Here is a 15,726-nt window from a genome sequence, read left to right on the forward strand (position 1 = left end):
TATATAATATATGTATATATAGACACATTCTTTATAAAAATATATTTATGGCTATTTTTAAGTTAAGATTTAAAATATCTAACAAAAATAAAACTGTTACCAGCTAAAAATTGGAATACATACAGATGCATCTCAATAAATTAGAATGTTGTTGAAAAGTTTAATTAAGTAATGCAACTTAAATTGTGAAACTTGTGTATAAAATAAATTCAGTGCACACAGATTGAAGTAGTTTAAGTCTTTTGTTCTTTTAATTGTGATGATTTTGGTTCGCATTTAACAAAAACCTCAACAAATTGGTATGGTCACATGCCAATCAGCTAATCAACTCAAAACACCTGCAAAGGTATCATGAGCCTTCAAAATGTTCTCTAAGTTTAGTTCACTAGGCTACACATTCATTCAAATCTGTTGATCTGACAGTTGTCCAGAAGACACAAGGAGGGAAAGCCACAAACATTCTTTGCAAAAGAAGCTGGCTGTTCACAGAGTGCTGTATCCAAGCATGTTAACAGAAAGTTGAGTGGAAGGAAAAAGTGTGGAAGAAAAAGATGCACAACCAATAGAGAGAGCCGCGGCCTTATGAGGACTGTCGACAAAAATCGATTCAAGAATTTGAGTGAACTTCACAAGGAATAGACTGAGGCTGGGGTCAAGGCATCAAGAGCCTAGGTACAGTTGTCGTATTCCTCTTGTTAAGCCACTCCTGAACCACAGACAACGTCAGAGGCGTCTTACCTGGGCTAAGGGTGCTCTATGGGGTTTTGTCAAGAGGAAAATGAGAAACAAGAGACCAAAAAAAATGCAGATGAGCTGAAGACCAGTGTCAAAGAAACCTGGGCTTCCATCCCACCTCAGCAGTGCCATAAACTGATCACCTCCATGCCACACTGAATTGAGGCAGTAAGTAAAGCAAAAGGAGCCCTTCCCAAGTATTGAGTACATGTACAGTAAATGAACACACTTTCCAGAAGGCCAACAATTCTTTTTTAATTTTTTAAATTTTTAATTGGTCTTATGAAGTATTTTAATATGTTGAGATCGTGAATTGGTGGGTTTTTGTTATATGTGAGCCAAAATTATGGCAATTAAAAGAACCAAAGACTTAAACTACTCCAGTCTGTGTACATTGAAATTATTTAATACACAAATTTCACAATTTGAGTAGAATTACTGAAATAAATTAACTTTTCCATGACATTCTAATTTATTGAGAAGCACCTGTAGTTGCATGCAGCTAAATAATAATTAAATAATAAATAAATATTACTTAAACTGAAACAAGTACCAGCAGCAACTGGAGATAAGATAAGAAATGTTAATTGCTGATTTCAGAAAATGAAATCAGTATATGAAACAGTAGATGAAAAATTATATGAAAAAAAGTAGTATGTTCCCATTCATAGTTTCTGACAAACAGTATGTGAAAAGAACCATATGACCTAATACTTCTACCGAGATCCCATAAAGCCATGGGAGAAGATTTTTGAATGTCATTGAAGCAATGGAACTAAAGCTGGTAGGTCAGGCGACAGTATAACAGCATGGTGTATGTAGTACATACAAATTGAGTGAAGTAATGAAGTAAGTTTCAAACCAAATATAGTAGCTCCTGGACTGCATGTAATTTTGGGTGCAAATCAGAGAACAGAAAGATACTAGTTAATTTTAAGTTTTAAGGAATAATATTAAAATGGCTTGCCACACATTTTAGGTTTTTGGTAAAGTAGGCTTCTTTAAGTCAGCATACGATTAGATTCTTTCTAAATATCCATATGGGTTTATATGCAGAATCTGCCATCACAGTGTTATAACCTGCTATTTGGTCCAAGGCTGCCATGAGCGTTTCTTACCAATCTCGCGGAGGTGCGTGCGCGTAATGTGCGCGTGATAGGGGTTAGGGGGGAGACAGAGAGGGGGTTTGGTTGGGGAGTGGTAGAAGAGACTTCACCAATTCACTTTTCCCGTGAAAACACGGCCGATGTTTTCCAATTAACGAAATGCACTCCATTATAGGACAGCCATCCCCTAAGGAGCGTGTAGTTTTTACCAACCCATCCTCACGCCCCCTCACGCGCTCTGCAGTTCATATTGCGCCATTTCGTTTAGCCCGTACGATTGTTCACCTTCTGTATCTCATGTTCCTGATGATTGGCACGTTAACTAACACATGTGAAAGGACCTTGGCCGAATATACAAAGTACTGACTGACTTGGCAGGAATTCAAGCTTTAAGTCTTAATTCAATTTCCTACTTGATGCACTTCAGTTTCTTTCCAGAGCGCGCAGTAATGCAGAGTGATAGCCAAAACGATAACCAAATCCATTCTGTTGTACTACAACGTGCTGTGACAAGTGAAAATGCATTATTAGTGACTTTTTCAACAAGCTTTTAATGCAGAACATGACGCTGTTTTCGTTTGAACTATTATACACTAATTCATTAAAGCTAATATACTGATGACACGTGTTTATTTATGAAGGTCACCGAGAACAAGCCACGATGCCCCCCACATTCAGCAACAACACATTTCAGCACCCTGGAGAGCAGCACAGTAAAGATTTACTGCTGACCACCATCAAACTCTCTCTCTCTCTCTTTCTCTCTCTCTCTCTCTCTCTCTCTCTCTCTCGGATTCTCCATCAAACTCAATAAGCTGACATAACGTTGAATGAAATGGAAAAAGAAATGAGTTTGTATAATAATGTTTAGATTACTTGGAATCTTTTTTGCAACTGTTTTTCCTTTCCAAACCCCACATCTAATATAAAAATAAATATTTTTTTTATAAGTAAAATTATAAATTAAATATTTGTAAAATTTCTAATATTTTAAAAATATAAAATATTTGAAGTATTACATTTGCTTTATTACAATATAGTATTTATTATATTATATTATTAAATATGATAAATACTTTTAATTATTTTTTGTTTTCCTAGTATCATTTAAAAGACAAATAACATAACATAGTAGATTCTACAGCTTTTCCTAGTGGAAGAACTTCTGTTCTGTGATTTGCTGACATATTATGATATCATATTATTGTTAGAATTATTACAAAACAGTCAACTTTATTCTTACATATTTTACCTAAATTATATTAAATGAGCACATATCTTAACAGGGATTATTTTATTATTTTACCTATGTATCAAAATTAGCAATGTCTATAAGGTCCACACAAATACTTTAGTTTTTTTTTCTACAAGAAAATCTATAATGATTATGATATATTTCCAAAATATTAGTGTGAAATTATTATTTATTTGTGTTATGGAGTCTTTTAATCATTACGTTTTATTTTGCATTAGAATGTGGCTTATGCTACGGTCGCTTGCTTCACGCTGCGGCTTATCCTTCGACGTTATTTCCGCTGCGTTGTTAGTAATAGTATGTTGTACCATTGTAAACATAACAGAAAGAAATGTTGTGGCACTTAATAAATGAATTATTCAATAAAATGTCATACAAACATTGTTTATTTCACAAGTTACAGAAACGCCCAGTAAGTTTACCACAGTAAGCGGTAAAGGAAACCGTCATTTTAAAAAGACCGAAATGCATCTTGACCATAACAGCTAGCAAACATACCAGTGCTGTTCCATGGCATCTCTCAAAGCTTTCTGCTCGTTCAGTCACAAATTACACCTCACAACTGACCAAAGAGGTGTATTAATTGTATTAATTTAAATAATCATTCAAATGAAAGAATAATTCTAATTCTCTCACGTGCGTTGTTATATGTATTTTTCATAAATGTTTCAGTCGACTTTTTTGCCTCTGTGAATTAAAGTGTTTTAATATTTATGTTTTTCATAATGATCAAGAGTTTGCCCAAAGTTCTTCAAGCACTGCACACTGCACTCTGGCGTCACTATTTTCTCATTGCAGCACTGTGTGGAGGAGCTCATATTGAACAGCATTGAAGCTGGAGCAACATGTGTGGCTGTCAAAATAGACATAGAAGCCTGCAAGCTGCAGGTGATCGACAGTGGCTCTGGAATGTACAGGGAGAACATGTACAGAGTCTGTGATAATAATAATTATTCTTGCAGAAATGGTTGAAATATCATTAAGATGTTGTTGAAGACATATGTTAAAACCTTTAATTAAGCAAATGCATTTGATGTTGCTGAAGCTCAAACCGTTTGTCCTTCTGCAGGGCATCTGTGTCCGTCTACAATATCTTCCACAACATGCCAGTTCAAAGAAAGAGAATGGATACGGTTTTAGAAACCGAACACATCCGTCAGAGAGTGGAGAACATATCTCTGATGCACCCACTTGTGTCATTTACAGTGGAAAAATAAAATTCAGCTCACATGGTGGTGCAGCTCTCTAAAACAAGCAGTTACTTTCTGAACTGAGCTAAAAAGCTTGGAGAGGTCAGTTACGTCCACGAGCAGTTCAAAATAACTGGTCATATCGGCCGTGAGGGTCACTACAATAACGGCCTGAAATTCCTGTTCCTGTTCCTATATGGCAGGCTTCTTCTTGAAGACACACATTCATAAAACACTCAACTGCCTTTTGTAGAGAGTAAGCAGTGCTGCCAGACAAAACCACAGCCCAGCTGTATATTCGTTAACGTCGAGCCCCAAACAAAAAGGTGGATGAGATCTCCATAGTGTCTATGTGTTGAATAACAAATGCCATTACTCAGAGTATGACATATGCTTCAAACAGCCAAGTTTTTGAGAGTTCAAAGACTGGGATAATGTGCTCATCTGCACTGAAGAAGGGGTCAAAGCATTCCTTACTAAAGAATACCTGATGACAGAGTATTCCATGAATGGCAGGGATGGTCCGTCAAGCAGTCCATTGAGGAATGCTAAGACTCCTGTGGCAGTACAAAACCTCAGTGCTGAGGTAATTCTTGAAGCATGTGATGCACTATGTGAGAAAAAGGACATTGCAAGTGTGGACCTCTCTGGTGGGGTTCATATGTTGGAGGAGTTATCAGCAAACACTGAAACCTTCTCCAGTGAAGAGTCAGAAGCAGAAAAAGTGCTTCAGGGTGATTTGTCATTTGCATATGCTACAGAAATTAATAACAATTACAAAGAAGATGAAAATGCAGTTTGCCAAATATAAGCCAGAATGATTTGGCAGTTAACAACATCAACAATGTGATGGGAAGCGAAAACCAAAGGATTTCAGTTATGGATGGAAAAGAAGCAGAAGATCGTTTGAAAAAAATTCTGCTTCCCAAATAAAATTTCCCCCAAAAAGAGGCAGTTGCCTTTAAATGATAAACATGGTTTTTATGGTACCAACACAAAGACTTCCAGAGCTACATCATGTCATAAATTAACTTTGTCTTGTGAAACGAGATCTCTTGACAAGGTCAAAAGGTTGTTTGGGAAGGATGTTGAGAAAAAACAACAGAGTACAGGAAAAACATTATTTTAATGCTTTGCTTTGTTGTATCTACTTTGTGTTTAGATGATTTAGACAAGCCCTTTTTGATGAACATTTCAGGTGTTTATTCTCCTTATAGTTCTGAATGTTCTGCTGAATATTCATCATGGTACAAGGGAGACAAACTATCATTAGCTGCCAAATGTTCCTTTTTAAAACATGACAAATAGCCAATTATAGAGGTCAGAAGAGAAACAGACTTTCTTTCTATGGAAAATTCATCTTTCCCGGAAGAAAAGTCCTGTGAATTAGAAAAAAGCATTCTAGAAGATCCACTGGAACTCTTGGTGCAGTTGTACATGATTCTTCAAAAAAAATTCCAGGCTTCGCTGTAAATGATCAAGACACCACAATACCAGAAACTTCCTCCGTTTCAGAGACTCACACCTGTGCAACAAGAATGTGGCTTCCTTTGTAAGAAGTGTGAATGGTGTTGATGAAGCCAGTGTAACCTCTCAGCATGATCCTTAGTGCAGCAACAAAGTAAATGAAGGTCAGACTACAAATAAAAGTGCTGAAACAGACATTTTGCTAGGAAAACTGGTTTACAACAACAAGGTTACAGGGCTCAGCAAATACAACTCTCCTCCTTTGGAGGAGACTCAAGTGCCATGTATCACAGATGTCAGTAACAGATATTCATAGTATAATTAGCTTTTCTTTGCTCATATGATTTGAGTACAAGTGTTATCCATTTCACACAGACATTGCACTTCCTTTCTGCCCAAGCCCAGAGCAGAAAGAGCCCTTAACTCAGGGATAGACAGCAGAGGTACAGCTCTAGACTGACATTCAGGACTGAAATCAGCTTTTTAGTGCACATTAACTAATTGTTTTTCTTTTTTACTCTTTTAAGAGGATGCTCAAGGTCCCAATTCACTCTCGACTTTATTCTCAGAATGGAGTAACCCAGCATTCATATGGCCTCCAGAGGTAAAAAGATTACTAATTTAATAAATCATGTAAAGATTTTAAATTAATTTATCCTTATTTAACACTGGTAAATGTAAAAATTATTAATTTGACTCACATATTCTATTAATTATTTTGAAAAGCTGAGGGTCTTGCTGTAAAAATCCTCAACATTATTTACCCCTACCGGTTTACCAACAATATGATCCACACAATGAGAGTATGTATTTTTACCCTTCTGCTCTTTTTGTGCTTTGAGGAACTTGCATGGCTAGACACTTAATATAGCAATGTCACAAAGCATAGCCTTTTTCTTATGTGGTGAAAACGAATCCAAGATTGTGTTGTTGTATTTTTACCTCAGGTCATCCATCAAGTGGACAAGAAATCCCTTGCTTGTTTGATAAATACAACAGAGCAGGAAGCCTCTGAAAGCAGTATAAATAAAAGGTGCCGCAGGATGAAAATCATTACATTGAATGGTCTGATGTGCCTTAAACATCTGTCATTGCTCTCACCTGCAGGAAATCTTCTAGTGTTGGTTGATCAACATGCTGGTTGATCAAAAAATTGGAAAATTGTGCTGATCCCAAACTTATTAGTATATAAGAACTAAATTAATTCCATGTAAAACATTAGCAATACATTTATTTTTCCCACACTGCTCTTGTTGTCTGATGTAGACTCCTATGAAGATGATCCAGGCACACCTGGAAAAATTAGGCTGTGTTCTTCAAGTGGTACCCCACCCTTAGAGAGTAATGAAACTGAGGAGGAATTGAGACTTCTGAGGTCAGTGCAGCTGTTTGAGTGAACATTCCTGATTCTGCCGTCATCTTCTCTCTGAAACATACATGTGTGTTCAATTAGTCCTGCACCTTTGTCTAACAGTGCCATAAATCTTTCTTTTGTTCTTCAAAAGGTCTTGTCGGGCCTTTCTGAGGGGTCTAACTTTAGATGTAAGGTTCCCAAAGAGTGAGTCACTGAATGTTGGAGAGACTTCCCACATGTTTTATAGAGAAAGAAAGCAAAGAGCTCTGCTGTGGAAGACGGTCAGTAATTAAAACCATTGCAGAGGTCAGACTCATTTCTTATGTTTTTGAATTTGATTATTCATTAATTTTTAAATTAAATTAAACTCAGTTTAGACTCTTAACTGTTTTATTTTGTAGGACCATCTGCGAGAACACATTGAGGTGAGCCGGCATGTCCATATGTGATTTGTATGTAATATTTGAACCGAATAGTACAAGTGCAGTCTGGTTTTAGAGCTCGAAGGATAGGCCTACTACATGACTGATTTTGTTCTCTTGACTCATGTTTTCAGATTTTCTTTGATTGATAATGATTATTATTATTCATTTTACCAGGAGTTATTAAGTTCAATGACATTTTGAGTAAAGAGGAGTGCTGTAGTCTGGTGAGCTTGCTCTCCTCTCGTCAGCTTCCATTTCAGTGTGCTCACGGAAGACTTTCAATCATCCCTCTGGCTGATCTTCACCACTTGGAAGATCCACAGGAATGTTTAAACTAATCTACAACAAATCAGATTTTATAAGTGCACTTTTTGTCGACTATAAACAGGTTTGAGTATCATAAATGATCATAAGCATATCATGATCAGCCATAGCATATCATATATTTTGATTTTCCCCCATATATTTTTAAAGCTTTTCTTGGATAGTTTCATTGTATTCATTTTTTTCATCCCCAAAGGATCTTTCCAAACCAAATCTGAGGAAACTTGAGAAAAAAGTATTGTCAGCTCCATGGAAAAAAATCTATCTGTTGCACAAAAAAATGAATTTACAAGCAAAAGCATTCTGCACTTTACGCTTTTGTATAAAATTATTTTTAATATAGATATTCTGCTTGATGGGCGGCTTTTATTATGTATCACCTTTTGGCGCATACAGCTGCTAGCAACAACACTGCTCTGAGATAGAGTAGCCAATAATAAAGGACTTTACTCGATCATGGAACATTTTCCTCCTATCAAATTGTTCTTTTCAAGGTTGTGGTCCAATCAACTGAAACGTAGGAGGGCGCTAAAATGGATGACGTTCCTCCGCGGCTCATTGTTGTGCATTGAAGGGGCGGCAGGAGAGTCTCACGTAAACGATAACCAAGTAATACTTTATAGGTGAGTTTTGCACGTATAAATGACAAATTATAACACACGAAAACAGTCTTAGACTAAATGAATGATAAGTATGGATTTATTATATCAGTTTTAACCAAGAGTATCCTATCCTCCCAATTCAAAGATGGCCGAACAGCAGTAACATAACTTACTTTGCGCTTTCTGCATAAGATTAAAACCTCAATCTTCTTTAATAAAGTTTTAGGGCTGACAGCTTTTGTTATGTTATTGTTTCCATGTTTTGCTAATACAAAGTTGAAGAATTTAATATTTGAATGTTCGTTGAGACCGTATGATTCATGCTTTAACGGAATATGATCGAATCCATCTGATGCTGGTAACTTATACGGTAAAAGCTTTACGTAACATTATCTTGAACCAGTTCTTGTTTATCATTTGTAGATTTGTATAATTAAGTTGTATGCTACATTTTCGATCTTTTTGTCAACTTCATGTTTATGTACAGTCATGACAACGAAGTGCATGGTTCATGACGTGGTCGGTAAGGTATCTATTTGATTATAACGTTATCAGTTCATAAAAAATCTGAAAAACTAAGGGAGTGCTGGACAGATGTGCTAAAACTTAAGAAGATGGAATAAAAATGTATATTTCTGGGGTTATGTTCTATGCATCCTCTGTTAAGCTGGAAACATTTCTTTAAATGTATTCATGCAGTAACGATGAACTGTAATATCATCATGGTGCCTGTATTTGAATGGTTATGTTGGCTTTCTCACAGCATCAGTGATGAACAGGATTCGGATCCACGTGCTGCCGTCCAGCAGAGGTCGAGTGACTCAAGCTGCTCGTACCCAAGAACCTCAGACCTGCTCTTACGCCCAGAGACCATGTTCACAGCCTCGCCTGGAGGGCCTAGAGTTCTGCATCAAACATGTACTTGAAGATAAAAATGCTCCCTACAGGCAATGCAGCTATGTGTCCAACAAGAATGGCAAGCGCTGCCCCAATGCAGCCCCAAAACCAGAGAAAAAAGAGGGGTGAGGGGGTTTGTTTATTCCCTTAACACACTTACCCCTGGTTTCACAGACAAGGCTTAAGCCTTGTCCTAGACTAAAATGTAAGTCTGAGCGGTTTCAAATGAAAGAAACTTGCACTGACTGATCTTTTGAGTCAAGATGCACACCTGTAATGTTTTTTTTTTTCCAAGGCACGATTATAAAAATTACTTTAATGTCCTAAATTAACTATGGCCTAATACTGGCTTAGGCTAAGATCTGTCTATGAAACTGGGCCTTAAAGTAACTACTAGAGATATTTTAGACTTTTTTTTTTTTTTTTTTAGGGTATCGTTCTGTGCAGAACATGCACGCAGAAATGCTTTGGTGCAACAAGCTCAAATGCGGAAGGCATCCACTTCAGGACCTTCCCCTGAAGTTTTGCTGTCTCAGATCAGTGGATACAGTCAGCTGGAAACTGGAACTTATGGTCAAGAGGGCCGTAGTGAAGCTAGCCGCATACTAGGTGAGATGTGACTTGGTTTTAAACTTGTGCCATTACTAATTAACCAGGCATGCTTTTGCTCTTGTGAACGTTAAATCTCTGGATGTGATGCAAACAAACCTGTGCATGTGTGTGTAAAGTGTAGTATAAGTATTGAAAGAACAAATTATGAATAATAGGTTAAAATTATTTATACCCTAGAAAATATTTTAAATTGAATCTGAATTATTACTATTATTAATTTATATACAAGAATATTTAGATTAATATAAGATTTTTTTTCTGCTCAATTGAAAATTGCATCTAAAGCACTATTTGGACAGGACTAGTTTTCCAAACTACGTTTGAGTTTCGATTCTTACCACCTGATGTCTGCGATTTTTCATGTACCAATTCGGGCGGGACTAACATCTCCATGTTTATTACAGAGGTGGGAGGGTCTGTTTTGTGCTTCTGCTAGAACGGTCACGCGCTCCGTATGCGTGCATTGCACCATGTTAAAACCATGTTAATGTGTGGTGTCTTTAGTTTAACTGGTTTACCTTTTATTTTTGTAGTAGGCTAAACCCATGTTTAATTTTCATAAAGGTACATCTGTAATTAAAACATTATGTAACTGAGTGCATAAATGAACGCTAGTAATCAGTATTAAGTTTACGTGATCTGGCTCATGATTTTATTATTATTATTTCTTTGCCGGGAAGCAAATATATCAAACATGCGTGCGGAGGTAAGATAATTCGGTAATTCGCGTTGGCCAAAACATACAAGGAAACGCGTTGTGAAATAAAATACCGCTGGCAAACACAGACATTCGCATTCGGACAGGATTAGTTTTCTCAGAGGATCACTGAGTTTGCTGAAAAACAGGTAATTTGCTCTGGAATTATCACAGAGGTTGTGTGAGAAAAACACAGACGTGGCAGATTCGGACTGGATTAAAATCACCAAGTACGTCTGTGAAACACCGATTTCTCTTAACGACCCCCTGTAAAACTAGTCCAGTCCGAATAGGGCTAAAGACTGATAACTGATGTTTTTTTACATTTCTTTTATGTAATTTGACATTTTTCATTATTTGTCTTTTTTTTTGTATAAAGTTACTAAAATAAGACCCATTTTGTTTTACTACTTGACATAACTTTTAATAGATCTGAACAAAATAATAAAAAAATTGTATAAAGGGACACAGTGTAGCATTTGATTCTTATGGTGATCTATTCTGTAATTATTTCCTTGTATAGATGAAGAGAGTTGGAGTGAAGAGGAGCAGGATCCTATTGTTTTGGATCAGACATGGAGAGGAGACCCTGACAGTGAAGATGAAAGTCTTGACAGTGACCACGAAGACCCTTTAAAGTGATATATTCTTCAATTTATTTTACTTATCTGCTTTGTCAAAATTAGGTTTAATAATGTCACCTGAGATGTCAAAAATGAGATTGAAATGAGATTTTCTACAGGCATGCGGGGGTGTACACAGCCGAGGAAGTAGCACTCATCACGCGTGAAAAATTGATCAGACTTCAGTCTCTCTACATAGACCAATTTAAACGTCTGCAACACTTATTAAAAGAAAAGAAACGCCGTTACCTGCACAGCCGCAAGATTGAACATGAGACCATTGGTAAGGCAGCTGCTTTTATCATTTGATTGCATTATGTCACATTTACAATCAATGTGTACTCACTTGTGTGTGTGATTCAGGGAGCAGCCTTTTAACGGGTCCAGAGGGGCTGTCCATGAAGGAACGAGAGAACCTGAAAAAACTAAAGGCTCTGCGACGTTATCGCCGTCGCTATGGTGTGGAGGCCTTGCTGCATCGCCAACTCAGACAAAGAAGACAAGCAATTACTGAGGGAGGAACGCCACAGGTATGGATGGACTTTCTAATAATGTCTTAAAGACCATAGAAGTTTTAAACACTGAACACTGACAAATGAGACAGACTTGAATTAAGTTTTATTGGCTTTCCCATACTGTCAGATGAGACAGTCGGAGCCTACTGTCATGCTCCGTTATTTTTTTATTTATTTAATGTGTATGCACATCTAAATTATTTTGTGTATTTTTCTGCACAGACGATGCGTTTAAGCCAGAGATGCATTTCCTTTGTGGAAGGGACTCGCTGTTCAAATCCGTGTCTGCCAATGACACGACATTGTGTCTCTCGTATCCTTAATTGTTTCCGTACATATATATTGTGTGTGTGTGTGTGTGTGTGTGTGTGTGTATATATGTGTGTGTGTGTATATGTGTGTGTGTGTATACACACACTGCTGTTTTGGTGTTGTAAGAATTTCTTCTTTGATAGTCTCATGTTCACTAAAGCTGCATTTATTTGATTAAATATATAGTAAAAACAGTAATACTATGACATGAATTAAATTTTAAAGTATATGAATTTATTTTAAGCCATTACTCCAGTCTTCAGTATCACATGATCCTTTATAAATCAATCTAATATGCTGTTTTGGTGTTCACGAAACATTTCTTCTTATCAGTGCTGAAAACAGATGTGCTGTGTCCTTATGTGATACATTACATATACGTATTTGCAGGATTGTTTAGTGAATAACTTAATTGAATAGCATTTATTTGAAATATTAATATTTTGTAACATTGTATATGTTTTTACTGCTAAAGAATATGTATTTATTTGTTAAATACACGTATATATTTCTTTGTTATATGGGTATAAATGTATAGAGACACAGATGTATATATACTTTTGTAGCCCTGAATCAAGGCCCACAGCTTGCTGTAGCTGTTGGTTTCAAACAGCGGCTAATATAAAAGTCTTCTTATGGTATGTTGACTTTCCCAGAGTTATCTAATGGGTAAAGACGATTCACTTTGAAGGAACAATTCAAGTTTTCCACCTCCTCCAGCCTTCGATATCTTTGACATTTAAAAGTTCTTTCCCAGCTATGCCAGTGTTGGTTCTCCTAATCTCCTTAACCCTTCACCATAGACATTTATCAAGATAGTAGCCAGGTTTTATTCAAAATGTGCCCTGGTCTGAAGGACGTTCCGTGTGATCGTCCTGTGCACATGGGACAGTCAGAAGAGCCCCGCTGTCCTCTGCACCTGTCCCTGCCTCCTCCCATGTACCAGCCTGAGCAGGAGGAGTCTATTGCCCCGGAGCAGCTGCCGTCTGCACCCACAGACATGTACCTCAGTGCCGCAGAGCTCCAGCCAACAGAAAATCTACCTCTGGAATTCAGTGATGTATGAATTGTGTTGGTTTTCCTCATTAAAACTAGAGTTAGCTGTGTGCAGTTGCTTTCCTCATGTGTTTTTGGCACATTTCTTCATACTAAGTTTCATATTATCAGATCAGTTAACTCTGCAATCTGCACTATATTTCTTCTACACCTTGCTCCCGCTTCAGATTGCTTAGGTATCCATCAAGTATCTACATGCCTGCAAACAGTGCTGCTCAAACATGTCCCCTGCTGTGTAAATCAAATATCATAGCCTTGCATGAATGAAAAACAAATTAATCTGGATGTTCAGCAGTCATCTTCCTTTAATTTGTGTCTGACATTTTCTGTGTGCCCACAGTAAAACCTCTAATTTAATCTCATTTTTGGAAACGTCTCATTTTCCTCTTATGCTACAAACTATTTATGTGCTTTTCCATTACTTGTTCCCATTGCTTGCATTCAAGCACACAAACAATACTGCAAATTTACCCATATTGCTGGATTTTGTTTGCTGGTTATTTGCTTGTCGACAATGTAGAGATGTTTATTAGTATATTTTAGATTATAAACGGGTTTGCAACTGATACTTAACTGACTTAATACTTAACCTGAATATAGATTGTGGAAATATTTAGATTTACTGTGAATGAATGGACTTAAGTTTAAGAAATGTGCCAAAAATTCAAAAACATGAAAGTATCTTTAAAAAAAATCCAATGGCCCTTCATACTATATTTTGCATATATATATATATTTTCTTTTTATCTTTTTTTTTGGCACAAAAGTGCCAATGTTTTGATTTCCACTCCAGTTATCAGTCAATATTCAGGCTCATTTGATATTACACATTTTGTCCAATAGTTATATTTAATTTACAAATTCACAAAATATAATACTATACATTATAATGGTGTGAAGCCTAATTTCAGTTTTGACGTTTAAAAAGATTTATTTTTAATGATTTGTTGATTAGTATATATATATATATATATATATATATATATATATATATATATATATATATATATATAGCAAAGAGCTTTAATATCAGCAATGTATCAGTTATTTGCCATAGCGTAAACTAATTATTGTCCAGATTTTAAATATTTGTGTATCCCTTATCACTATGGTAATTAAAGTCTGCCAATGTGCAGGATCTTGACGCTGAAGATGAGGGTTTGCAGTGTCCCCCGTCCCCCTTGCTGTTCGACACAGCGCTTGCATTAGAAGACCAGACCATCAGAGCGATCGCCGAGGCCCCCATGGACATACTGACAGGGGCGGAGCAGGGCTATCTGGATGGCTCTTCCCAAGATGCTGAGCTCTCGGAGAGAGACGAGGTGTCTGTGGAAGATCAGGTAATGATTGTTACACTATCACTTGTCGGAATAATTAAACAATGCAGCTGAGGCAGTATGTCTGTTCCTTGCAATGACAAGTGGACATTTAAACCCCAAAACTGCTGTCTTGTTTTTCAGGTTGAATCTGAAATACTTGAAGCAGTTCCCATGCAGAATTCATCAAAGGACTCTGACACGAAAACAACAGATGCCTTATCCTGAGCACCTCGTGACCTGATTTAATCAGCTGTCGTACTGTTGATATATCAAACAGGCCACATATATATTTAAAAGCCATATTTCCGGAAGCTTGCTTTGATTTTTAACATTCTCATTACTTACTAAAATAGTACAGCAGCACATGTTCTGATATAGACTGTTAGTGTCTTGTGAAACTAAAGGGACAGTTATATGCACAGCTGGAGGTTTGTGTTTTATATGGTAAAGATGAGGTACATAGTTCACTACAAAAATTCTCAGAGCACCATTTCTACTTTTATCCAGTACATTTCTGGTTCCATATGGCATTTATAACTCATAACTGGGATTCGTTCACTAAAATAAACCTTTACATCTCATCTTGTTCTTGTTAATTATAAATTTGCACTCATGAAAGGAGCTCCTCTGGGATAGTCAGGGTTCCCACGGTCTTGGAAAACCTAGAAACATCAGGGAGTTTTTATCTTCAGAGTAATGGAAATATTTATAGTGGATATACGAGGTTCTAGTAATGATCCGCTCAGTGTGTGGGGGTGAACTTGATTGCAAACACCATTTGATATGTGAGTGAACCGTTCTTTCGAGGTTTTTTTTGTTTGTTTGTTAAATAAAGGCAAAGGGGTTCACAAAAAAGATCTGAGTAATACATCAGTGAACTGATATTTTTAGGAATCTGTATCCAGTAAACAAATGACAGGAAAGGTCATGGAAACCGGTCAAAAAGCGGGAACACCAGACAATGAAATAGTGTCTTGATGTTGAACATTTACTAGTTGCTTTCTTTCCAAGCTGGGAAATGATGCAGGTACTTGTTTTTTAGGAGTATGGTAGCTTTATAACACAAAACATAGTTCAAAATAAGTTTTAAATTAATATTTATGTTATAGTTATATAACAAGTCAAATTAAAAACAGATAATAAAGATTGGACACAGAGCATTAAAAACTGCATGTCAGCCCTGACGAAAAAAATAAAGCTGAATCGTTGCTTAGTCACAAATCATGATTAATGAAAT

The 15,726-nt window shown here is 36.6% G+C and overlaps 1 protein-coding gene, 1 non-coding gene and 1 pseudogene across 2 annotated transcripts; all 3 read left to right on the top strand.

Annotated features, from left to right (window-relative positions):
- Positions 1 to 3,821: 3,821 nt before the first annotated feature.
- On the top strand, positions 3,822 to 7,983 carry LOC127944328 (DNA mismatch repair protein Mlh3-like; annotated as a pseudogene).
- Positions 7,984 to 8,338: 355 nt separating this feature from the next.
- Positions 8,339 to 15,070, top strand: LOC127944192 (KAT8 regulatory NSL complex subunit 2). Its single transcript, XM_052540017.1, has 10 exons — positions 8,339 to 8,479; positions 9,222 to 9,480; positions 9,786 to 9,964; positions 11,188 to 11,302; positions 11,407 to 11,570; positions 11,651 to 11,817; positions 12,025 to 12,115; positions 12,918 to 13,174; positions 14,307 to 14,510; positions 14,631 to 15,070. The coding sequence occupies exons 2-10, from the start codon at positions 9,230 to 9,232 to the stop codon at positions 14,712 to 14,714; spliced, it is 1,512 nt and encodes a 503-aa protein (XP_052395977.1). The 5' UTR covers positions 8,339 to 8,479; positions 9,222 to 9,229; the 3' UTR covers positions 14,715 to 15,070.
- LOC127945693 (small nucleolar RNA SNORA2/SNORA34 family) lies at positions 12,677 to 12,813 on the top strand. Its single transcript, XR_008150943.1, has one exon. It is a non-coding gene; the product is annotated as a small nucleolar RNA SNORA2/SNORA34 family (small nucleolar RNA).
- Positions 15,071 to 15,726: the final 656 nt, after the last annotated feature.

The sequence above is a fragment of the Carassius gibelio genome, chromosome A23 (assembly GCF_023724105.1).
Source record: "Carassius gibelio isolate Cgi1373 ecotype wild population from Czech Republic chromosome A23, carGib1.2-hapl.c, whole genome shotgun sequence".
NCBI lineage: Eukaryota > Metazoa > Chordata > Actinopteri > Cypriniformes > Cyprinidae > Carassius > Carassius gibelio.

Bases quoted from the DNA above. Each gene is read 5' to 3' on its own strand.
- LOC127944192 (XM_052540017.1), top strand. From the start codon at position 9,230: ATGAACAGGATTCGGATCCACGTGCTGCCGTCCAGCAGAGGTCGAGTG. The intron at 9,965-11,187 runs GTGAGATGTGAC...TTCCTTGTATAG, and splicing joins TGAAGCTAGCCGCATACTAG to ATGAAGAGAGTTGGAGTGAA. The intron at 11,571-11,650 runs GTAAGGCAGCTG...TGTGTGATTCAG, and splicing joins GATTGAACATGAGACCATTG to GGAGCAGCCTTTTAACGGGT.